The 24,287-nt window shown below is 42.4% G+C and overlaps 1 protein-coding gene across 2 annotated transcripts in view; it reads right to left on the bottom strand.

Annotated features, from left to right (window-relative positions):
* Positions 1-21,882, bottom strand: part of LATS2 (large tumor suppressor kinase 2) — a 51,422-nt gene extending 29,540 nt beyond the window's left edge. The window contains exons 1-2 of one of the 2 annotated variants that reach the window (XM_075050750.1): positions 21,666-21,882; positions 16,733-17,312 (exon numbers count right to left, since the gene is read on the bottom strand). In XM_075050750.1, the coding sequence (XP_074906851.1) occupies positions 16,733-17,071 (339 nt within the window). In that variant the 5' untranslated portion in view covers positions 17,072-17,312; positions 21,666-21,882. Of the gene's footprint in view, positions 1-2,693; positions 2,827-16,732; positions 17,313-21,665 lie in introns of those variants that run through there. The other variant, XM_075050751.1, reaches the window with a different exon arrangement.
* Positions 21,883-24,287: the final 2,405 nt, after the last annotated feature.

The following is a 24,287-nucleotide window of genomic DNA, read 5'->3' as shown; positions in this document are numbered from 1 at the left end:
TCCCTTGGCCAAGTATGATGGTGCATTACACCAAGTCACTCAGCGTTGACACATTTGCTTACTAGTTCCCAGCAATCCTGGCAGTGGATCAATGTTCCTCACCTCCCTCCTTCAAGCCTTTACGGAAACTTTTAGGAGACTGTTGTTTTCCAATGCTCTCAACCCAAGTCACTTGATAGGAGAACAACTGGCAATTGTTTTTCAGGTTTCATTATCATCATCATCATCATTATTATTGTTATTACAGCACATGCTCAGTTGCATGAATACTATTCAAAGACAGCAGTGTTTCTTCCAAGATCTTTAAGGGCGCAAAATATTAAGAAACCAATGAGAGACAAGTAATCACTTTTCTTCATTGAGAAAACATATTCTTAAAAGTAAGGTCTACAGCAAAATCACGCTGGGCAAAATTCTTCTCTAATATTTCAGATGCAGAACAAAACCTGGCCAGTGCTTTGACAGGATAACACTAGCAGTAACACGCACAACGCTGCATGGCATGAAAGGGAGGCTTCATAATACAGAGTTCCAGAAACTAAGACTCAACAATGTGCAGCACTGCACTGGTAAATGTCTCGGTTTCTGGACGAAGTAAAAAAAAAATATATAATTTCTATGCACCTGTTCGACAAAGCTGCCAAAGGTAAGGATACATGTCTGGTTAGGCAGTCAAGTTCCAACTCCCAAATTTCCCCTACGAGAACTGGGTGGAGCCAGTACTCCTACTGGTTTCTAACCTGTGTGTGCGTTGCCAAGTACTGTTAAACAGATGTCATTGCATCACACTGCACCGCAGGTTCATGAGAAGATCCGTGTTCATACTCTTCAAGCATGCCAAGTCCAAAACAAAGCTAAGCCTCCATGGTAATGGTGCATGGAGACGGTCCCTGTATTTTGATGATCGAGTTCACGCTACGCCAGTAAGGTAAGCTCTGAGAGATTGCCTTGAAGGAATTTCTATAGCTCCAGTGAAACGCTCTTTCCTCACTTCTACTGTGAATGCATCTTACTTGGGCTCCTGTCTGTGTGTACACTGCCTTGGATAATGTTGTGAGATGCAGAATTACAGATGCAATGATTCCTGAACAGCAGCGATCACTCTGCTTACAAGGTTAGCATTCACTTCCTGTAACAAGCATTGCAACTGTCCATTCCTTTTCTCCAAAGCATCCATCAGCTCTTAAAATTGTCAACATTATGATTAATTATTTTTAATCAAGCTTTCCAGTATCTGCCATCACCTTCAGAGACTAACCACATGATAAGCAAGCTTAGAATTGTCTGTATATATATACACAAGTATAGAATTATGTGCGAAAACCTGAATTTCAGCAATTTTTTTCCACAACTGAAATTTGTAGGATTTATGTTCCAGAACACCCAATATCTGAGATGTTGGAACTATCCGAAGTACTGCCATGCAAAGAAAACAGTAATATAGTCACAGTAGTTCCATATGCAGCCCATTACTTGAATGACTATAATGACTGTTGTATATAAATTTTAATAGTTTTCAACTTTCAGCTTGTCTCTGCAAAAGGGTAAAGCTAAGAATCTAGAGCAGAAGTACCCTAACCTTTAATAATCTGACAGCCTACATCTTAAATAGGATCTATATCCTAAATGCCAAATGAGCTTTCAGTGAGTATTACAATGCTCCCATCTAAGCGATCTATCTGCCAAGCAACTTCTGCATTCTTTCTAACCTGAAGTGTATGGGCTGGGACATCCCAGCAGCTGCCTACTCATTTACTCCCGCTCTGAACATTTGCCCATGTTTTCAATACAACCTCAAGCTCTCCCCTTGAAGAACATTAAGTAAGCAGACAGTAAGAATGACAGAGATATCTATGCAAACAATAAAAACACTATCATTATCCTTTTATCTTCTCTGTGCTGCAACCTTCCTACATCCCTACTCTAGGAACATCAATTCAGGTTATAATGGCTTCCGGGTAGAGACCTAATTTTTTGCAATGACGTTGTACCACACAGCTTTACTGCAATACCAATATAACAGTGGCTTTGTATTTGATTATTGCTGTACCAGAGTGATGCAAATGTGAAACCCAAGGTGAACCGTAAAATTCTTGTTAGCAATTTACACTGGTAACACAATCCATACCACGCCAAGCTTTTCCCAATTTTTAACATGCAGGTCTCAGACCAATGATCCTGTTCTGCCAGGAAAGGTACCAGTATGTTTTCTTATAATATCATTACAAATGCTTGGAAAACTCTGTGGATGCCAACATCACAATTTAGAGAAGAAAGAAGGAAAATACCAGGTATGCTTAAAATTACAAGAATATCTTAACTGGTTATTAATTATCACATATAGCTGGGTTTAACTATCCATATAATCTGAAATCCAAGCTACCGATACTAAATGGATTTGAACAGATTTCCATTTAAGGCCAAAATCTATGCCAAAACCTAAGTCAAAGTAAATGGACTTAGCATGTGTGTGTACTGGGGTGGAACAGGAGTACTCTTTTACTGCTCAAAATAAGCAGCAAAGCTCTGGCCTGATGAAATCAATAGGAATTTTCCTGCTGATTTCAACAAGGACAGAATTTCAGCCCAAGAATCTTCATCCTCCGGGATGGTGGGGCTGGGGACACAGTCCAGTCTAGATAGGCACAGCTGATGTGCAATCCCAAACATACTACTATTCCCAACTTTCTCACCTCACCGCATTCTGCACAGCAGTGCTCAGAGAACAGAGCCAAGTTCTACCAGAAACTCAAGATTGTACAGGCTTTTCACGTTTTGTCTTCTGACCCAAGCATCCAAGGGACCCTCTGTTGTTGCAGGTGGGGTCTGAGGAAGGAGAACACTGTTACTCAGCAGCTGATGAGATGAAAAGGCCTCCCCACCCCACCCCCAGCACTTCCTGCAATGCTCCATACACTAAAGTCATATATACCACTACAAGCTGGATCGCAGCTCAGTGCATTCCACTGCACTTTGTCACGCTTCCCTGACCGATACTATGCCAAAAATGACTAGCTTTAACAGTTCTCTGGTGAATAAAAGAGCTTTTGCAACTCTGAAACAGAGCTGAGTTTTTAATTCATGTTAAATCTGCTTTTCTGTTCTGAAGGAACATTTTTAATGCTGCCTGTAATTCCCCTTCTGTGCTTTTTTCTTATTTCTGTAGCGACTTTTGTGAAGATAAAGGGAAAATTCAAGCTGACTAATTTTTAAAAGCCTTACAGAGACCTTTAAAATATGACTGAAGGAAGTAAAAATATGAATTAGCAAAATACGAAGATGAAAAAGATCCACATCATGTTCATATAAATCTAGAAATACATGGCAATGAGCCAGAAGATTCACAAGACAGCTACCATAGAGAACAAAATCCAAAGTACAGCTGGACTATCTAAATAATCATAGAGCAACATTATCCAAGATTTGCACATTTACTGTTTATTTACTCAGTACCCAACAGAGCACAATCTTGTGGAATAATAGACTGCTCCTGCAAACATCCCTTCTACTCAGACACTCTAAGCACTTGTAGTTACTATGCCCTAAGAAACCTTCCTTTATAATCTTTTATTAAAAACCCATGCCTACAATTACCAAAAGAACATGATTATGAGAAAACTGTAAAACTAACATTTGAGTACTTAACAGAATAAAGTGCTCATTATGTCAATGCTTGGCTCCCCTCCGTAGCAGAAGAATACCAGTATGTTGCATGTCCACCCAAAAAAGGGATCCCACCTCTCTCCAAGCCAGTTAGCTTTGCTTAGCACATCAAGAACTGTTGCTGGTTCCAGCCCATTTTTGGAACAGAGGGTTTCACTATCCAACCCCATCTCCAGGCTGACCTGGAAATATGCCTGCCCTGATTGCTACTCGCGTATGGAAATAATAAAGCTATTTTTACATGAAAAGCAAATCCTTTATTTTCCCAAAAGCACGAACAGCCATTGCAACAAGCATAGAAGCCAGGCCTTTAGAACAGAGAAGGGTGTTACCTACAAATACAAAAAGCAATTAAGCCTACTGAGCAGAGCATGTGGGCAGGATGAGGGGTTAAGCATGACTTTAGACTGCAAGCACACAAAAAACACTGAAAAGAGGGAAGTGGGGAGGAGGAAAGCAAAGTAAGCTGGAGCCTCTAAATTCAGTGGGCTGGGAAGATGGGGAAGATGCCTCTCCTGTGCAGTGCCTGCCAGCTAGAGCAAGCAACAGGCACTCGCTGTTGGGGGGCACTGCTGGAACCCCGTGCTGCTTTCCCTGGTGCGCAGGGAGCAGCTCTGGCTCAGGCTGCTGTTTCTTCCACACTGCCAAGCTGAAGAAATCCTAACACCCGAGTATGAGCCCTCAATGAGCACACACTGACTTTGGTCATGTAGGCAGCTTGGGGGCTGAGAGACCAAAACAGCACTTCAATGTGCATGATTAGGATTTTCATCCTCAAAAACTACATCCCGTTTCCAAGGCAGATACTTCATTAGCACTAATGTTCCTCCAGTTGACCAGTTTGCTACTAAGGGCTGAACTCATCACTACCAGCTCTGTGATCTGATTGCCCTCCTCCCCAAGTAAATGCCAAGCATCATCCTCTCTCCCTACACATCCAGTTACTACTTTTTAGCAGGGGCTCCATCTTTGTTATGCTTCCCATTTGCCCTCATGATTGTCAGTTATCACTTTCCTGTTGGAGTTCAAATCTCAGCAGTAATACCTCCTCTGTTCATTAGCTGTCATGATCTGAGAGTTAAAAAAAAAAAAAAGGGGGGGGGGGGTGGGGTGGGGTGGTAAAAATTAGTTCCATTGAGTGTCTTCCCAGACTGGGAAACCACAAAAACTACTGTGTGAAAGTGGCAAAACAATCTGTGGTCTAATGGCAGGTTTTTCCCCAAATTCATGGACTCAAAACTTAGTGTACAAGGACGGTTGATGGTGCCCTGCTAGTTAAGAGTTTTGTCTAGCGCTGGGCAATGGTCCTATTTCAAGGAAATGGGAGAGAGGAAGAGAAGGAAGTTTTATGCATAGCTAAAAGTAAGGTGACCAGCCTCCCCTAGATGCTGTGCTAATGCTACGGCTGCTGTTGTTTGGCCCATGTAGGGCAGGGTGATGACTGAGTTCAAATTCCAGTAGACAGGGGTGAACTTGGGAGCACAAATCCTCCTCCATAAGGCAAGAAAAAAATTGCTCTTTGCAAAAAAAACCCAAGGAATCCTGTTAAACATGTAGCACTGCTATTTGGCCAAAATAGTGTTCCTGGAGATGCTAACACACAGCAGGACGTTCTGACCTTCCCAGGAATCTAGAAGTCAGCTCTACCTCCAACACCAGAGCTCTGCCACAGACTGTGCTGCAGCTCAGACCCTCCTCCACCTCCTGAACAGAGGTGTTCCAGGCTCAGGAGGCAACAGCTCCTCCCTGGCAGTAAATCTGAGCACCCATTTTTGCGTGAGTGTAGAGCAGGGCCTGCAACAGCAAGTTCTCAACCTCCACCAGTTTCTAATGCTTACAAACCACAGGGAAGTTCCTGGGAAAGTGGAACTGTTTTGTTACAGAAGGTTTTACAGCACCGAAGTAGTACTGAAAAATACTTTTTCTAGGTTACTTTCATGTGGCTAAAAACTCTGAAGGTTCACTTCTCAATAAACAGAGAGGTGGGGGGCAGGGGGAGGCACACCGACGCAGATGAAAATTCTTGTGGCTTGCTTTTGAATTTGCTGGCACTTCCCAGTGAGGTCCTGCTTTTGTAGTATGGGGAGCTAGCTTGCCACGTGCCCTGGCAGAGACTGCTGACTCTTGCCCACTTGTGAAATCCTAGGCTCTAGGTCTGATTTGCACTGTTGAGCACTGCACCAACACCTTCTCTCCACCATGACTGCAACACCACAAGTTTCACAGGTTCTTCATAAAACACCTTCAAGAAAGCACTCAATGAACTTGGTGCTTGCATTAGAGAACATAATAAAAAGATTTTCAGAATGGGAGGGATGGCCAAGGTGCAAGAAATGATCACAGGAAGGAGATGGAAGTGAGTTTCCAGCACAGCAACTGCTGGAGCACTTGAAAGAAAAGAGAAATTCCACCCTGCTCCAGCACACAGCCAGCTGGTCACTACCATGTCTGGGCAGCACACATTACACAGGCAGTCGGGGGATCAACTAAAAGCACAATCAAGAAATTGTTCCAGACAATCAGAAAGAACAGGCTCCAGCAAGGTGGAATGCATATCTCTGGAGAAAATTATTCAGCACTTGTTTGAAGCCAGGACAAAACCAGCCAAATATGGAGAAGATTTGTCTTGATTCAAAGATCTTATATGGCCAGAAATTTTTGTGTTTTTAATTGGGACAGCCAGAGATTTTTTCTGTTTTTGTAAACCAGGATACCCTGCACATATTAGTATTTCTAAGGTTCCACTTACATTGATTAAATTAGATTTTATGCATCTTTATCAGGCTGACATCTGGCAGGAGGTGGAATGAACACAGTGACTGTGGCAAAGCTGGAAGAAAAGCGTGAATGGGACAGGTAGCTAGTTTAAGCACAGACTATGGAGTCCTGACACTGAACGGAAGAAAAGATGCAGAAATGAAAATATATGGGGTATGCTGTCAAAGTCACATTACAGTTGCATCTATAATTCTTTAGGATGTCACATCAAATTGAAAAAATAAGGTTGAAGTCTATAAAAGAGTTTTTTCTTAATAGTTTGCAATTATAAAAAAAAATTAATTCATTTAGGGTATCCAGAGGCACATGGAGAAAAGCACGTAGGAGGTGTTGAATATTAGTCATTCAAACCAATGGAGCAGAAAAAACGATGCAATAGGACAACAGGTAAAGGAACGTATAGACTTGAATAGCCTTGAAGATATTTAAGAGTTGATACAGTGGAAGAACAAAATGAACACGGAGAGAAGGAAGCTGCAGAGCAGCAATAATGATCTCCGAGTCTGTGTTGACATTTTCTTCTGTTTTGAAATAACCCACATCCAACAGGTTCATAAATGGTGGATAAAATCCAAACCTAACCATATGAAGACTTACACAGGAATAATTTTACACTGCTAGTTGTCCTACTGAAGTCAATCTCTGATGGGCAAAACTTCACTATATTATCAGCTACTATCAGCAGTCTTCTTTCTAGCATTTTATGCATGTCAGGAGTAATATACTGCATCTTTGCATGCTTTGGATGAAATGAGTAATTTACAAATCATGCATTACAGTCATGAAAGATATAGAAAACAGTAGCAAAATGCTTGGCCATTCAAGCAATCTACATTTAAATCTCAACATTCTTCCATTTACGTCATGTTTACATTTCTCTAAATGCACAGAAGACAGTATGTGCTGCAGTAACAGTTTCACATATGCTCGCATACACTAATAACAAAGCAGCACAGAATATAGTTATTTTCACAGGCTGTCCCTGCCATAGCTGTTACCTGATTCACAAAGTTATGGGTACGCAGCGTTCTTTGGCTCCAGCCTTCTGAAAATTATCTGACCTAGAAATAATTTTTATTTTTAAAGTGTTTTCATATCCTATCCTGTTCTCTTCATCCTTTGCCTCCCTGGGGAAATATTTTTAATTGCTTGGAATCAGTTAAAATGAAGAACACAAGTTTCTCATCAAGAAGAATCCATCTCTTACACTGCAGGGAAGCAGAACGCAGCCTCAAACATTACAGTCTTGCTTACTTAAGACTGAAAAAGAAATCTTCAGTGCAGTACCAAATCCTATGGATTAAGCTCTCTGCAAACAGCTGGTACCATGCAAACACTGCAGTCATCATAATACATATACGCACACATGCATCTCTTGGGTGAAACCTAATTTCTGTGTGTCAATTTGTGTATGAGAAGTTTCTTGTGAACTGCCAGTGACAACCCAGATGGCAGGACAAGACTTTTAGAACAAAACCTGTTTTGCTGTGCTGCAACCATAGCTGGGTGACCCCGTCAAGATCAGAGCTGACAGAACTACCTCAGCAGAAGCCATGTGGTAACAGGGAAGACACATCAGCTGCCAAGTAACATGAAATTGAAAATATTCCAGCAGCAACAGTATTTTGGGTGACCAGCAGCAGATATGTAAAGCAGGCTGACAGCACAAGTTTGACTTTCACCAGGCTTTTATTTAAGCATCTTCTGAAGATTGGAAATTGGGATCCCTCTCAAGTATGGATCATACAAGCCTGTTGCTGCTTAACACCAAAGCCCACAATGCCGCAGCAACTTCACCCTCCATTTTGGTAATCAGAAGCATTTTTAAATTTAATTTTAGGTTTTTTTCAAAAAGCTAGAGAATGATGAAAACCTAGAAATAAGGACCAGCATTTTCCACTCTAAGCCTCAGCTCCAAGCAACATGAAAATGCCAGATCTAAGTTACAGTCACAATTAGGTTATGAACATAAGCAGAAAGAGTGAAAAAAGTGGAATGTATTTCACATGCCATACACAACTTATTTAAGGATAAGGCCAAAATTAACACAAACATCTGTAGCTTTAAGCAAACAGACAGGGGTCTGTCCCTCCTTGATTTTACTAGTGTAAACTGTGTTTCTTCCAGCAGTACTTGATTGTAAAACATCTACTCTAGAGTAGCTATATCCCTAGTGAGGGAGCTTGCAATCCAGCCAGAATTCTTTCCTAAGTCAAATAAAGGAAAACCTGTGCCTACCCTGCTGTTCATTAAGAGAGATTTAAGAAAAAAAAAAAAAAAAGAAAAAAAAAAGGCAATGGTGGGGAATTAATGGGCATACCCAATAAATGAGAAAAACAGCAGCTGCCATCACCAAGAAAACTTGATTTAAAAGTCTCTTTCATGTCTCTCATCATCTATTTTAGAGAGCATTGCATACATGCATTTGCAAGTCACAGAGACAGCCAGTACCCAAGGAAGATAGACTATATGTACTGGAGCCTGATTTATGGTAGGCTGGGGGGCCACAGGGGTAACACGCATGGGACATGGACATTCTGTAGGAGTCACTACCACCATAAGCAGCTGCTGAACAGGATTTGAATGCTGTGCCCAAGGGAGCACCTACAAGCTGTGGTCTGCTCGAGAGTGACATTATCAACCTCACAACCAAAAAGCACTTCCGCTGCGTTTTGTAGCACATAACCATTCACCTCCAGAGCAACAGTGGTGTGATCCTCAGTCCCTACCTCCTGGGCATGACCATGCTGGTCACTGTTTCTCCTTCCAGCAGTGGTCTGGTAAGAACTCAGCCAGCACTTTGAATACCTCCAGAAAACTGACACACAATTGGAATACTACCGTGCTTTCAGAAAATGCAGTCACAGTAACTTCATTCTGCCCTTGGGCAAATATGACAGTATCTGGCAATGATATTTTATAAATAAAATGGAAGAAATAGTAGTTTAGTTCCCTTCAGTTTATCAGATTATATCATGCAATTGAATGCCTGGCTACATTCTTGTAATTTAAATTACTATAAACTCACATACCTGCTGACAGTGTATCTACACAGGGTAGTGATGAAATCCCCCCCCCCCCCTTTTTTTCCTTCCCATTAACTTAGTTTCAGTTCTGCTGATCAACTGATTTTAAAATGTTCGCAAAAATTTTTCCTGTGGGTACAGCAAGAAAAAAAGTGAGGAAAAGAGGGACTGCCATTGTAAGTTACTCCATATATATTTGGCCATGCATTAGGGAAAAAAGGGATTTAATAAAAAAAAAAAGCACTCTACACAAGCATGGCACATACCTGTGTATCACATGAGAAGCAGTCATGGACTTTTATTTGCATTCTACAGATATTCAGTTAGTAGCTTTAACATAAACTTTTATTCAGTTTAGCAACTATCAGAAAAGCATTCCTAGGTTGAATTAAATGAGTTCTGAATTCACATATTGGATTACATCTAAAGAATGTAACATGCAAAAGCCTTGCATCCAGTCCTTCTACTGAAATCTCTCTAAGTTTAAAAGTGTAATTCCTTTTTTTTTTTTGAGAAAGAAAAAAACCCACAAACACAACCAAAAAACCACCACCACCCACCGCAGAGATGCTGGTTTTCAGTCTCGGTGTAAAACCACATTGGACCCTCTCAGATACAAGCTAAAAAGAACAACAGAGATCTAGGCTGAGAACAACAAAAAATGCAAAAGGAACAGTTACACCCTACTACTATTGTGATATCAACTTCCTGTTATAATAATGGCAATCTTCACTTTTGGTCTCAAGGGCATTTTTATTCAGAGACTGAAGTTAATGCTTATGCAGAATTTTTAGTGACTGTGATGAAGCCATTTCCTTTTTTATTAAAAAAAATATATATTAAAAAATCCATAGCTCAACCTTCTCCTGGCAATTAAATTTTAATAAACACAATTTAAGTATCCAATGCAAGTTAATCCTGCACCCTGTTACAGCAATATATAATTTTAGACGTTTATATTAACTCCCGAGCCTCTAGAATGATGATCTGACATGAGGAATAGGGAAGCATTAGTTTAACATAACTCAAGATTCACACTTATCTACAGTTGAAGTCTGGCATCTGATTCCTGTTCTGTCATTTCAAACATAATCCTACTACAAAGATGCAATTTATTCTATAGCTTGCCAAAGAAGAAAGGAGGCTAACAAGAATAAAGGACAGAATTTAAAACATACTGCAGCCTTGTTCAGTGCCACATTACTGCCCAGCTGCCAAGAAGCCACATCTTGTCACATGAAGGAGCACATGCAGTCACCTACTATTGCCAAGGAATATTTCTACCACCATGAAAATGCAAGGGAAAAGACAAAATTCTTTTTCTTTCTTCTGCAGGACAAGAGCATACTCTAAGCCACTCATGCAGAACAAATCCAAGAGTACCTTCCCAAATACATTGCAGGAACTGCATCACAACACAGAGGATTTAAGGATATTCACTAAGACAGTGTCATCAAGAAGTGACAGCAACATAGGAAGACTGGCGACCAGAAACTGGATAGAAGAGAGAGGTGTCAGCAGATATTGGCTCAAAAGCAGTCCTCGCCTCTTGCTTTCAGCCCCTGGAAAGCTATGATTCACTTTTTTTCTGAAGCAGCTAAAAACTGAATTGACTTAAGGGGCTAACTTCAGGTGTATTTGTGGGAGAACATATTGCATTACATGCTTTGATGGAAGAACGCTGGATGATACTGGAAGCTTCTCAGAAATGAGGAAAAGGTTGAAACCAAAAAGGTAGGTGGAGGTTAGAGAGAAAAGAAAAAAGCATAGGAAAAGGTTATGAAACAAGCTCTCAACACAGCTAGCAAAGAAGAAACAGAGTGAACAACTTACCTTCAAATGAGGGAGGCAAATGAACACACAAGAGACTATTGGCCTGAATTATCAAATCTACTTCAGTTGCTAAAATAAAATCCTTCTCCTGCATTCAGCAGTGCGTGCCCTCATTTGAAGGCCCCTTTTTTCTCCTTGTAACCCAAGAAGACTTATTTCCTCCTGACCTGCAACATAGCTTGTAATGACTCTTGCCACCTTTAACATACATCCCACAGAATAACCTAGGCAATCTTGTAACAGCTCATTCTTCAGCCATTTTTCATTAACAAAACAATCTGGACCCAAAACACCCAGATGATGACTACGGTCTTCTTCCTGGAGGTTTTAGTAAATAGCTGGGCAAGCAGAACTCTTAACACAGGTAAAGTTTACCCAATCAAAAGACAAAATTTTGTTACAGGACAGGCCAATGTTATGAAATTGATTCTCCCATTTGCTCAGGGCTATAACAAATTTGCTGCCCTTCACCTTGAAGGCAAGCTGTCTTTTTAGACTTGTCCTCTTAACAAATACATCGCAACAGATATTTTGCTACAAGCAAAACTGCAGCCATGCATTGTCTGTTACCAAAACAAAGCTTTGCATTGTATCTGCTTTCTGTCATCGCTCCAACGATAGGATGAAAAGTCATACTGCTCAGTAACAAACTGATAGATGACACATGGATCATATGTGAATGAACATGACCTAAAACCCTATATAGAAAAGAAAAAACAGAATAGTAATTCCACCTGCAAAACATAAAAAGGACTTTCTGCCCAAGCTCTATTTGGTGTAGCAGAATTTCCCTCACTTAAAGAGGTGCAAGTATTTGTTCGAACTGAGATAAATACTGCATTCCCCATTTTCAAAGTTTCTCAAAATCAAGTGGTAGTTCCCAAATCAGGGTAGAATCTTTGCCAAATGGGTTAAATAAAAAGGATGTCATCCATGATTAAGAGATCAAAAGAATCTTGGGATGCAAGAAGGAGGATTTAAAAAAAACAACCCAGAACCAAAACCCACCCCACTTCTACAAAGTGGATTCCATGAACTCAGTGTAACACACATGACAAGATGGTCAGCTTGATACTCTTAGACACATTACAGTACCCACAAACACCATTCCAGTTCCTTGAAAGACACTATAATTAGTGTCCAAAGGACAGATCTTCTCCTTTGGAATGTTCTGCTATTGGCACAGGTGGGGTGTACATGTTTTATTACAGAGATATTTATAGGAGCCTCTGGAAAGAATGAGGCGTAAGAACTTCCTCGCTTCACATATTCGCATAGTTATTCTGTGTATTGTACATGATGCATGTTACTGGAGGTACTGGAGGTAAAAACCCCTAAACATCAGTTTTCCTTAAAAACAGCTGCCCAAACAAACTATGTCTAGAAATCTTCACCCAGAAAAGGCACCCTTGATCAAAGAAAAGAAGTTTGCTTGGGGGGGGGGGGCGGGGTGTGTGCTGACAAGTGTGTAATGTTCCACAGTTCATCTAGAACTGCTGCAGCCCACTCTAAATTACAATGTCAGTGGCTGTTTATGCTCTAAGGAAGTACAGTAAGTACAGTACAGCCCATTCAGGTTGCTGGAATGTCACTGATCATATGCTCAATTGCATCTATTCATTGGAAAAATTCAATCCACAACAGCAGCTGCATTTACCACCACACCCCAAGCACCATCCAGTTGCCCCAGGTGATTCCAGTGGTTTACCAGCCTGCAGGACAGCTGCTCCACACTCTTGTCCCTCTGCAGTGACTGCAAATTACACTTCTAAGTCCAAGGAGTTGTATTTACTAAAGAACAGTATATTAGCAGTGCTTTTGGCTTCAAGCTTTTGCAACAAAAGAGGTCCAGCCTTTTGCAGTCATGTTCTACAAGTTTCAAAACCATTTATGCTGCACTAATTATTTTTGACTGAAACTTGCTAATAATTACTGTTGAAAAGATGACTTAGGCAAACAACAGACAAGTTACTCCCTTTGAGAAGAACTATGACTAATTATGTGGGTAATTTTGTTTTGTATCTCTTAAAAAAAACAAACTTGTGTAATCCTGGCTTCCTTCAGGTCAACAGCAAAGTCTCCATTAAGTTTGGGGAGGCAGTTTTCACTACAAAATCATAAGCTACACAATGGCTGAAAAGAAAACTTAGTGAAAGAAGGTGGGTCATTTAAGAGGACACTGGCAACTTCCTAATCAATTCTTTAAAAAAGTTTCCATATGTAACACCCATGATGACTGTAACTGAAAGACACAAGAATTTTTTATTTACTTCATGAATTACACTGCATTTTAAACACTTAAGTTTACCAACCAGCTTATAACCAATTTCCTGTCTGTGTGGGTCTTTCATAGAGCAAGAATAAGGTAATAAAATGTTACAATGTTTCTTTCTTATTTAATTAAACCAATTTCAATTTCATCTTAGAGTCACTTAGGCAGAACAGGGAGCTACAAACCCTACCTTTATGTTACCTAATAGGCAACATCTCTTGTAGTATGTAAAATGACTGTTAAAATCTAACCATGCTACAGATGTGCTACATGAGTGGAGCTAATAGGAATAATAAATATAAGTATCCTTCCCCCAGCCTCTAAAATGTATACCCCTTAATTGTCAATGCTCCCCTTCACCCTTCCAAAAATCCTTATTGTGGCCTAATAAACAGACTGAAGAAGAATCCTGATCCTTGCATGGTATCCACCAGAACAGATTACCCAGAAGGTTAGCATTACTCTCCAGTGTTCCATCCGGAACAGAACACCAAAAAGCATCAGCCCAAATCCAACTTGAAAATGGAGTTCACATAAAATCAAACTGCATAATGTTAGAGCCGTCTATTCATTCTTCACAACTTCCTAGAACGCCCACGATTAGAGCTTCTTATGACAAATTGCCAACTTCAGGACACTTGCAGCCACTGAACAGCTCATTAGTGTAGCATGAAGCAGGATCAGGAGGTGTAAGATCTTGTACTCTGCAAGCTTGCTGTAGGGGAAGGCTCAAGTAGACCATTAGCTATTCATGGACTGAAATCCTTAACCTCCAAACATTTGCTCCTGGCGTTGGGGGGGGGGGGCAGGGGGGGCACAAGGCTTCAATGCCCATTTACCAACCTCACAGTAGGATTGGGCCCAGAGATAAATAAAACCATCCCCAAAGAAACTGAAGCTGAGTTCACCTCTCTGTTAAATCAGAGATCTGTTAGCTGCCTACAGGACTACCGAAGATGTCCATGCGGTAGGCATTTAAAGGCTTGGATTCACAGGCAGGGACAGGGCAGCTTGGGATGGCTGATTTACTACAAATTACGTTCTGAAACAGTTCAGTATTTGATTCAAAACAGCTCAGGCACCAGGAGGAAAGGAAGAATCTAGAGGTAGTAATCAAGTCTGTCACCGTACACCTTGCCATCCCCAGGACCAGATACCATTCACACCATGTCAAGAAGCTCCACTCATTCACAACCCTCCAGGACAGCCAACCTTCATACGGCCTGGACCCACACTAGGAAGCCCAGCATTTTTAGCCACAAGACTCCAGTTTTGGATTCCCTGTCTGGACTCTAGCCAAATGTGATCCTGCTTATGCTTCAGTTTGAGTGTCAAACACACCTAAGGGATAGGCCCAATAATGCCATCTCCAGGCAACAAGTCACAGCTAGGGAGCAGAGCTAAATGTGAGGATGGAAGGATCATGGCCAATGAGGGGGAGGGGGGGGGAGGAACAACCAAAAATGTGCAGCCAAATTTAAGGAGGTAGCAAAAATCTCCACATCAGAGTCAGAACTGGGATCATTCTCAGTGCTCTATAAGAAGTAATACCATAAAATAGCTGAAAATATTAAAAACTTTACACATATAGTGCATTACACTGCCTTTAATACCAAGACATTTTAACAGGTGCTTAGGTATTTCTGTTTTATACATTGGCTTAACTTTTCTGTGCTGTAGTATGCTCAAAGTACTTTCCAAGATTTCAGTCCAACAAGCCTGTTCTGTGTGTGAACAATTTGTCCATGTAACCCACCAAATGCACATTTCCAATCCAGAATCCAGCTGTGCTCATTTAACCTTGGCTCAAATGCACAGGGAGTGTTCTCATCCTAAACAGCTAGGGAAATTTAGAGGGCAGAATTCTAAAAAACACTGTGTTTTCATGGCATGCTTAAGATTAGAGAAAATCCTTGGTTCTTCCAGTTAAATAATTTGGTTCTTATTACAATAAACCAGCATCTTGGTTCACTGGCCTAGGAAGCGTTCAGTTGTACTGCAGCACTTCTCATTGGATCTGCAATCTACTCCTGCACTGATTATCTTGCATAGCATAAACTCTTTGGAAAAGAAACAGCACTAATTAACGACTATATAGCTCCAGAGAAATGCAGACTGTTTATAATAATGCCTAGTGTTAGTTTTGTTATACAGATTCAGAATACGGTCTAGGACAGTCAAGAGACTCACACTCTGACATGAGTGAATGAGGTTAAGTTTTGAAATCAAGGAAATGCCACTGAAAGCACTTTGGTTTTAAATCTCTCCAATTTATATCAAGGACTATAAATGGAAATGTTTCAGCTTGTCAATAACTGGCATTCAATCACACAGGAAAAAAAGTTGTTTCTACAACAATCACAATCTGAACCCAAAACATACTTCATCTCCAAAAAGCAAAATTTTGAAGTATTCCTGGACAGAGGTGAAAGTCAATACCAACACCAGAAGCACATGCAAGATGAATGCAGCTCAACACAAAAAGACCATGTTCCGCACCAGGCAAATGGTCTTTGAATTAAGAGTATGTTCTAGCATCAATCTCAGAATGACAAAAGCAAGCATCTCTGTGCCAAGTCCCTTATCTGAGACAGGTCTACCATCTCTTGATAGAAGCAGAGAAGGTGAGAAATCCTTCCCCAGCATGCACCCAACCACTGCTGCTTGCTGAACATCCAGCCAGTTCCACCTGCTTCTGGCAAACAGCAAGTGAGCTTCTTCAAAGACCACATACTGTCTCTGTCATTTCTTCTAGTTGGTTCTGACAGCGAACTGACTTTAGATGTACTAGACAAAATTCCACCTTAATACTCATAGCTAACGCTTGTTCCAGTATTGAGGGGGGAAAAAAAGGAAGGAGAAAAAAAAAAAAATACAAGCTACCCTGTTCACCCTTATACATCAACTAGAGAAACCATAAGAGAATCCTAGAGGTCACCATGACTGTCTTTAACATGAGTTAACCTCATACTAGGCACATCTCTCAACACCAAGTCCATCTACTCTGCGAGTCATACAGCAACACAACTGCCAGAGAAATCGGTGCATTTTGTCAGCTGGCAAGCTTGATAATGTTCATCAATATCCCTTCCTCAGTCCCAAGTATAAACTTGTTTTAAAGGCAGTGACAACCCCCCTCCCCCCCCAAACTCATACGTACCTGATCACAACCAGCATTCACCAGTTCCTGGAGCATCTGCCTATTCACTTCAACAGCTGCTGTAGTGCTCGACTCATTAGCAAAAGGCAGCAAAGAATATCTAATTTCTCGCAGAGCTTTCTGATATGGTCCAAACTTAGGTGTTTGTCTCATCTGCTGCTGCCTTGCAGCATCCTTCCCTATTAAAATCTTAGGGTCCAGAGACGTTTCGCTGCCTGGTCCAATAGGTAGTCCCTGACCTGAAGATTTGGATGGTTGCTTTAAACCTTCTCGAATTTCTTGTAACCTTTGTCTGCTGTTTCCAGAATATGTCGTAGCAGGAAAAGTCTTTGGCCTCATTGTTAATCCAGTTTTCTCTGAGCATAAATACAGCTTTATTCTTAGTTTTTTTAAATTACTTTACTTCGAAAAAGTGTCACTTGATGGTATCAACTTCTTGTAAACATAATCCTTCGAAGAGAAAAAGAAAAGGCAAAATTCTCAAGAAAATTCTGCCAACGTTTTACTTCAGCTCACGAACTTCACGTTTCCTACAGAAAGTGAAAATCCTTGGAATCATCATTTTGCAGACTGACAGTGTCTGAAACAAAAGAAAATAGAAAGAACATGCAATTAAGTTGATATTGTAAATGCCTCTGAAGGGACAGCATGACAATTAATCAAGTGAAAGTGAATCAGTTTAACCTATTAAGCTGTCACAGCTGGATTCCCTTTAATGATTTTCACTTTATCTATTTTCAAGAATAGGATTCCAAAAGGCTTTCTCAACATAACCAATAAATAATTCATTTTTCTTTAAAGTTTCATTTTCAAAATAAATGAAAATAAAACCCTTAAAAACTACAATGTTTAAGAATTTTACAGTACCTAACTGCGGCAAGTTTCCCACCCAATTGCATAACCAAATGCTGGACAAGCCTATCCTATTTCATAATTAGGGAAGAGTATGCTCATGAAATGTTTTTCCCCCACTCAAGATTTTGTTTGTTTTACACTAGCTGAGCTCAGTTTCAGAAGTTTACAAAAAAGATTTATAATGGAAATATTGATGACTCTAACCATAGCAACTTCTAGTATTTCAATAACAAAGTGAATAACAGAAAGACAAGATATTTTGCCTTTCCACATGAATATCTTAGCAAAGCCTGAAGGTAAGAATTCTCCCCAGAACTGGAAGGAGAAGGGGAAAAAAAAGGAGGGAGGGGGAGTATATGGTATTTCATTAGCTGTGCCTTATAGGGAAGAAAGGGAAAAGAGGCATAGATGGAGCTACTCAGTAAAAGCAGAAGAGGCAGAACCAGCTCAGTTAGCATCCCAACACAGAAAAAAGAAAAGACTTTGAGATAGCTTTAAGGACCTCTTCTGACATGCAGCAGAGAACAACTATGCAGCACAGCTGAGCTACCATGCAACTTGCAATCTCTGTGCGGCATGAAGTTACAAGAATCCTACCTTAACTAAGTCTTTGTGGCATCACCATAATAGAAACATTAAATAATGGTGCATTCAGAAGAGGATTCAAAAGATAGCTTAATCAGAAACGTCATCTCGCTATTGATGCTGCTTATGCAAGTTTGCTTCTGCTGTTGATATTAGCACTTGCAAAGCGACTCCTGAATGGTGCTCAAGCCACTTTGTTGAGAAGGCTAGAATTTGGTTCAGTTGTTTTCAAATCACAAATACAGAAGATGGTAACACACTGTATGTTCCTCTCCGTCCCTCAGAAGTCAAATGGATTTTTTTTTTTAAAAGGAATTTCATTTCTGATCATAGCACATTTATCACTGGAAAGAGTTTCTCCAGAAAGTATTGATCTTTATTTTCATATGCTCATACTAAAACTCAACTCACTGCAGCAACTCTTCCTGCAATAGCTACAGTATTTCCCAACAAAACAACCATTTCCATACATTTACTATCACTTCTCACTGCCAAGCAAACAGCTTACAGTGAAGGCCAAGAGGATCTGGACACATTCATGTCTGAAGCCCATCACCACTTCCTAATTAGTAGAGAGTCCACTTCAAGCTTTCCTCTACAACCAAGGACTGAAATGCAATAGTGAACTCAGACCCCAGACTCTTTTTTTGTGATGATTTACCAGTTTGAAATGCAGGAGCATAGATTAATCACTTGAGATTAACCCATGTCAAGTTCTTTTGCCAAAATTTAAATGCTCAGTTAACTAAAAGACACCTATAATGTGTTCAAGGTCTTGAGCTCCACTCGGTACTCTCTAAGGATATCCTGCAACCCTAACTCATAGAGGACTAAGAATGACATAAATGCCCACATGCACATTGGACAGGGTTTGTCACTTGTTTTAAGAGAAATGCTAAAGCTGTTCATCTAGATTTTGATATTTCCACAAACAACAAATCAGCTATTAGTCAATAACAGATCAAGTTTTCATTGTTCTCAATGAAGACAATAGCAACCGAAGGATCCCAAGAACAGAATTTTTTCTATGTAGACAGAATATAGCAAAAGATAATACATAGCCTCGTTAAAAAAAACCAATAGGACTGCAGCCCTTTTAGGATTACATCATAACTAGCTAGTGCTTAAAAAGATACAGACCAATTAATTGGTCTATAACTGTCTTTCCTTTCCTGACAGCAGCAGGCACCATATGGCTGGGTTTAGGAATCTGTGTTGTTCTTCCTTTTCAGTCCCTGTGCCAATCCTCAGGCCTGGGACGCGCTGGAAAAGCTTGCAACCCCCCCACCTTTTTGCAGCGAAGGACTGCTTTCCCACTTACACACATGCTTCACATAAAGAACTTTTGTGACCTTTAGCCTAAGCTCCAGTCTAATAATGCTAGGTCAAGCCAGCTGGCAACTTCTTCAGCTTACACTTACAATACTGCTAAACCAGAAAGAAATGTTGATCATTTAGACAGTATGAATGAGAACAGCAACAACAGCAAGTTGTTGGAGCTAACTGCAAATGTTTCACATTTTGCAGAAGGGTTTTTTGACTAAATACGTAAGGTAAGCCAAGAAATTGGAACATTAAATATTACAGATGACTTACAAAGACAAGCTGCCCGCTTTTTAAAATCTTCCTGTGATTTGCATTTTTAGCAAAAGATAAAAGGGTTCTATGCTTTAAGAGATATGTAGTGTGTCTAATTCTGTCTACGCATTTCTGACTGTACATCTGGATTTGGATAACTCCAAATCCTTCTAATCTGCACCTTGCCTACAGCATGAATGTATCAATAGCCTTCCTGCCATCACGAGAAATGATTTTTCAGAATTATTTTTGAGCTTCAAGCCATTCTGACTAAACAATCCTAAGGCTTTTTTCCCCAAATGTTAGACATTCTGCACTAATTAGAAGCTTGTCCATTATCCTGAAGATACAATCAAATAAGCGCAGCATTACTTTAATTGCATCAAGTTAGAAAAAATTTTTAATAACTGATTAGTCTTCTTCCTTTGAGAAATACCAATAGCTGCTCTGGCAGCAAACAACCAACCACACTGAAATTATATGCTGATGTCTGTTGTCCCAGCAGCACTAGCTATTCACTCTCTTGTTTCTTCGTTCACCAACAGGCTGCATGTGCTACTACTGTCTCTGTGGAGCTAGGACACAGGCGAGAAACTAAAACTCAGTTGTGTTTCAAGAGCTAAGTCCCAAACCCTGAGCTGGAGAGCTGCTTCCCTATCTATAACTGTGCAGGCACTGTAGTGAGCTGAGCTAGCGATCACTGCAGAAGGAAGGAATAAAGTTTTAAGAAACTGCTACAACTGCCTTCCCTCTCTCAATTTACAGGTATTGCTTTGGTTTTTTTGGATCGCAAATTCATGGAAGCAGGGACCATCCACTTTGTACTGGAGGTCTAAGGCTGTCAAGGGGGTGGGGAGGGGGAGCATTTCAGGAATTTCATTATTATACAAACCATGCTCCCCTTTATAAGTGAGCACACGGTGCAAGTGAAAAGAACTGAAGTGAGGATTTTCCCCCAAATCATTCCTTCTCTCCTTCTTCCTGCTAACAAAACCGTCCCAAAGTAACTCTGTGCCTGCATCCCACTGCCAACCATAAGCACTGGCCCAATCCAGCGCTGTGGGAAACAGCTCACCTTCCCCATCCACAGCAGACCAGCAGTAATTGACCGCAGAGCCTGGACACTCCAAATAAGCTTTTTTTTTTTTTTTTGCGTCATTTGCGCGAGTGCCTTTGCCGGGGAAGGGGGTATTTCAACACGCCCGCCACTCACGAGGCAGGAGGGAGGGTGGCGAAGTGCTGAATTTTGGCAGTGACCTTCAGCTGACTGCGAACAACAGGGCCCCCGCTGCAGCCGGACGGGACCTGGCGGGCTCCGGGTGCCCCCGCTCGGCTGCCCCCGGCCCTCGCCTTCACAGACACCCCCCACGGCGGGCTCCGGCCCAGCCTCACCGCCTCCAACCCCCGTGCCGGCCGGGAATGCCCCCGGGGAACGCGGGCGCCCCAACCCCTTCTCCCCCGGCCCCGAGCCCACTCCTTTCGCAGGCAGAAAGCTCCCAAAATAAACTCCGGCCGTTTCGCAGCAGTTCTCCGGCCTGCTGGGGCAGCCCGCCGAGCCGGTCCCCGCGGCGGAGGGGAGCCGGGCGGACCGGCCTGGGGCAGAGGCCTCAGGCGGGCGGGCGGGCGGACGGACGGGACCCCCCCCCCCCCGCCCCGCCAGGGCTGGGCTGTCACTCGGGTGTCCGGAAAATGTCGGAGGGTACGGGCAGAGCGCCGAGGCTGCCCCCGGGAGGGGGGCACACACACATACGCACACGGGACACTCACTCCCGCTTCAAGAACCGACCCGCCTTCGCGCCCCCACACGACTTTCCCCCCAGGGCACAGCAGTTTGGGGAGGGGGGGGGGGGGGGGAAGAAGCTCTCACACCCGCGGTCGAGGCGAAACCGCCGCCCCCCCGCCCCTCTTCGCTCACCTCCTCGGGGCGCCCAGCGCCACCGCTCGCCTACCGGGCTGGGTGGTGGTGGTGGAGGGGGGGGGGGAAGCCGTCACGGAACGGCTCAACGACGGCGGCGGCGACCCCGACGGCGCGGGCCGGTCTCCATCTTCCCCCTTGGCCGTCCCGGGCGCCGAGTGCGGGGCGCAGTCGGGACATTCGCTACATTGTTGGCATTCCATTCGCGTCACGTGACCCGCGGCGCCCGCGTCATTCCACTCCCCCCCCCCCCCCTCCCGCCGCCGCCGCCGCCGCCCCTCCCGGCGCATACCAGCGGGGGGAGGGGCTTCGAGGGCGGCAGGGCGGGAAGGGCCGTTAAGGGTTGTCGCACCCTGAGGGGACCGGAGGGCGGAGGGGAGGCCGGGGGCGGCCGGCCGGCCGCCCCCGGCCTCCCCTCCGCCCTCCGGTCCCCTCAGGGTGCCCTTCCTTAGGTTTACAGGCAGCTCGTGACGCTCTTTCCCCTCACCAAAAAAACCCACCCCGCCCCACAAACAGCCCCTTGCTGGGTCTTGCGGGAGAGGGGTGGCTGAGGTGGTGAGGGAATGGCGTTGCCTCTGCTTCATGAGGTGAAAAAGGTTGAGGTAGGCAGCTTGGAGGTGCCCGTCGGCCCCAAACTCATTTTAGGTGTGTGTTTCGTGGCGATAACCTTTTATTACTGTTCCTTCCACGCTGAACTAAAACTACACGCACATGAAAAGTGGCAGGACTGTCGATGCTTATCTGGGCTTTTCTTTTGGTTTCTGGTTTGGTTTGGGTTTTTTGGGGGGGGGGGGTTGTTACTTATTTTTCATGCTTTTCATCGTGTCAACGAGGCTATGAGGTGCCGGAGGAGGGCAGCCAGGGAATTCACATCTGGATCAAAAATGCAGACTCAAGCTGCAAAGGATTTTTGGATGCAAAGCTTGTGTTTGACCTCGTTATGGATGGAGCTGCCTGGACCTCAGCCTGTTTTTCATGAAAGCAGAAATATTCTGATTTTAGATATCTCTATGGTCTATTTTAATAAAGACAATTATCAATGAGAAATAATCCCCCCACACCCAAATACAGCAATGTTTGGATGTGGGAGGCTGGCTCTGACCCCTCAGCATGACAGATACACACACTAGCCATAACAAGGGTATACTAGTACAGAATAAGAACAAAAGAAAGTAAGCTTTCCTATATATATGCGTATATCTTTAGATCATTAACATGGAAGAAGCCTGCAGTCCTGAAATAATACTTTAAAATTCTTGAAGTTTTGTTGCAAAGCAGAGAGGTGCTCATTGTAGAGGCGCTCTGTTTGGCAGGGAAAATGTCAGTCTTGCAGATGCTTAAGACACATGGTTATCTTTAATCATGCGACTAGTCCCAGTGTCTTCAACGGGACCGAGAGCACGTATAAAGAGAAGTCTATGCATAACTGTCTTTCCAGGATGGGAGCTATATTTACAGCCTTTTCCAAGCCACGGGGACTATTTTTGTAAGTAATATTACTCATGGACAGTCCTATCTAAGGGTATTTATCTGAGCTTGTTTATCATGATCCTTTTTTATTTAAAAAAAAAAAAAAAGCCTTCCATGCAGACTGTCAATAGTGCTTATAAATGATGCTGGTTTGGGAGGAGAAGTGACTGCCAATAGAGTGCTACATTTCATGAGAAAAATGCAGCCTGGTGCACAGAAATTGTTTAGCGTCTCATCTGAGGGCAGCCAGTTACTGTATATAAATTACTGTCGGAATTTCAATAGTGTCATTGACTGGAATATATTGCAGGGGGGAGGAAACCTCCAACTCTGGGGAGCTAAAGAAACCCATTAGGTTCAGAGCAGATTCCAACGCCGGCAGAATATTGCAGGGTAACGTGGTTCATTTTGCAATCTTCAAATACCTGCAAAACTGAAGTAAATTTTAAACGATATGACAGATGCAGCATGGCTTCATTTTCTGAATTACTGCTGTGCTTAACCGATGAAGCATAGCAACATGATTGCCCAAACCAGAGATTGCTCAATGACTTGAGACCTTTTCCCAACAAAGTTCAGGCTGGTTTAAAGGAACAGCATCAAGATAAAAATTGCTTACTCTGTGCTAATACACTCTTTCGTAAGATTTGGTTGTCATCCACATTCTTAAATCTAGGTAAAACAGATATTTTCATTTATTTTTCTCCTTTGGAACCGTTTGTTTTCTTTTTGCATTCCAATCCATCTGGGAATGAGACTCAGCTGTACTATTTCACCTCCTGGTTCCAGCCAGCTGCACCTTCTGAATTTCATGCATTTGCACAGGGTTGCTGGGTTTGAGTTCCCACCAGCAGAGCAGCAGGTGAGATGGGTTGCATCCGCTCTCTAGAAAGTACCTGTATTTGGCTGGTCTGCCACAGATGAGGAGACTCTGTGGACTATTTCTGCTTTTAGCCTTTAGAAACCCAAACTGTTAGAAATCACGTTCCTCAAAAATAATAAGGAAATTGAAATCAGTTGGGTTGTGGCATTATACAACAACTTGGTTAAAACATGATTTGATCTCTGTAAATTTTTTTGAGATTACAGTGTATCAGTCAAGTCTTTCCTCCCAGCTATCTTCTCCACAGCAAGGTATCTCCAGAAGGAAAG

The sequence above is a fragment of the Buteo buteo genome, chromosome 18, assembly GCF_964188355.1.
Source record: "Buteo buteo chromosome 18, bButBut1.hap1.1, whole genome shotgun sequence".
NCBI classification, from domain to species: Eukaryota; Metazoa; Chordata; class Aves; order Accipitriformes; family Accipitridae; genus Buteo; species Buteo buteo.
The sequence above is the reverse complement of the archived record's forward strand: the minus strand, read 5'-3'. Positions and strand labels throughout refer to the sequence as shown.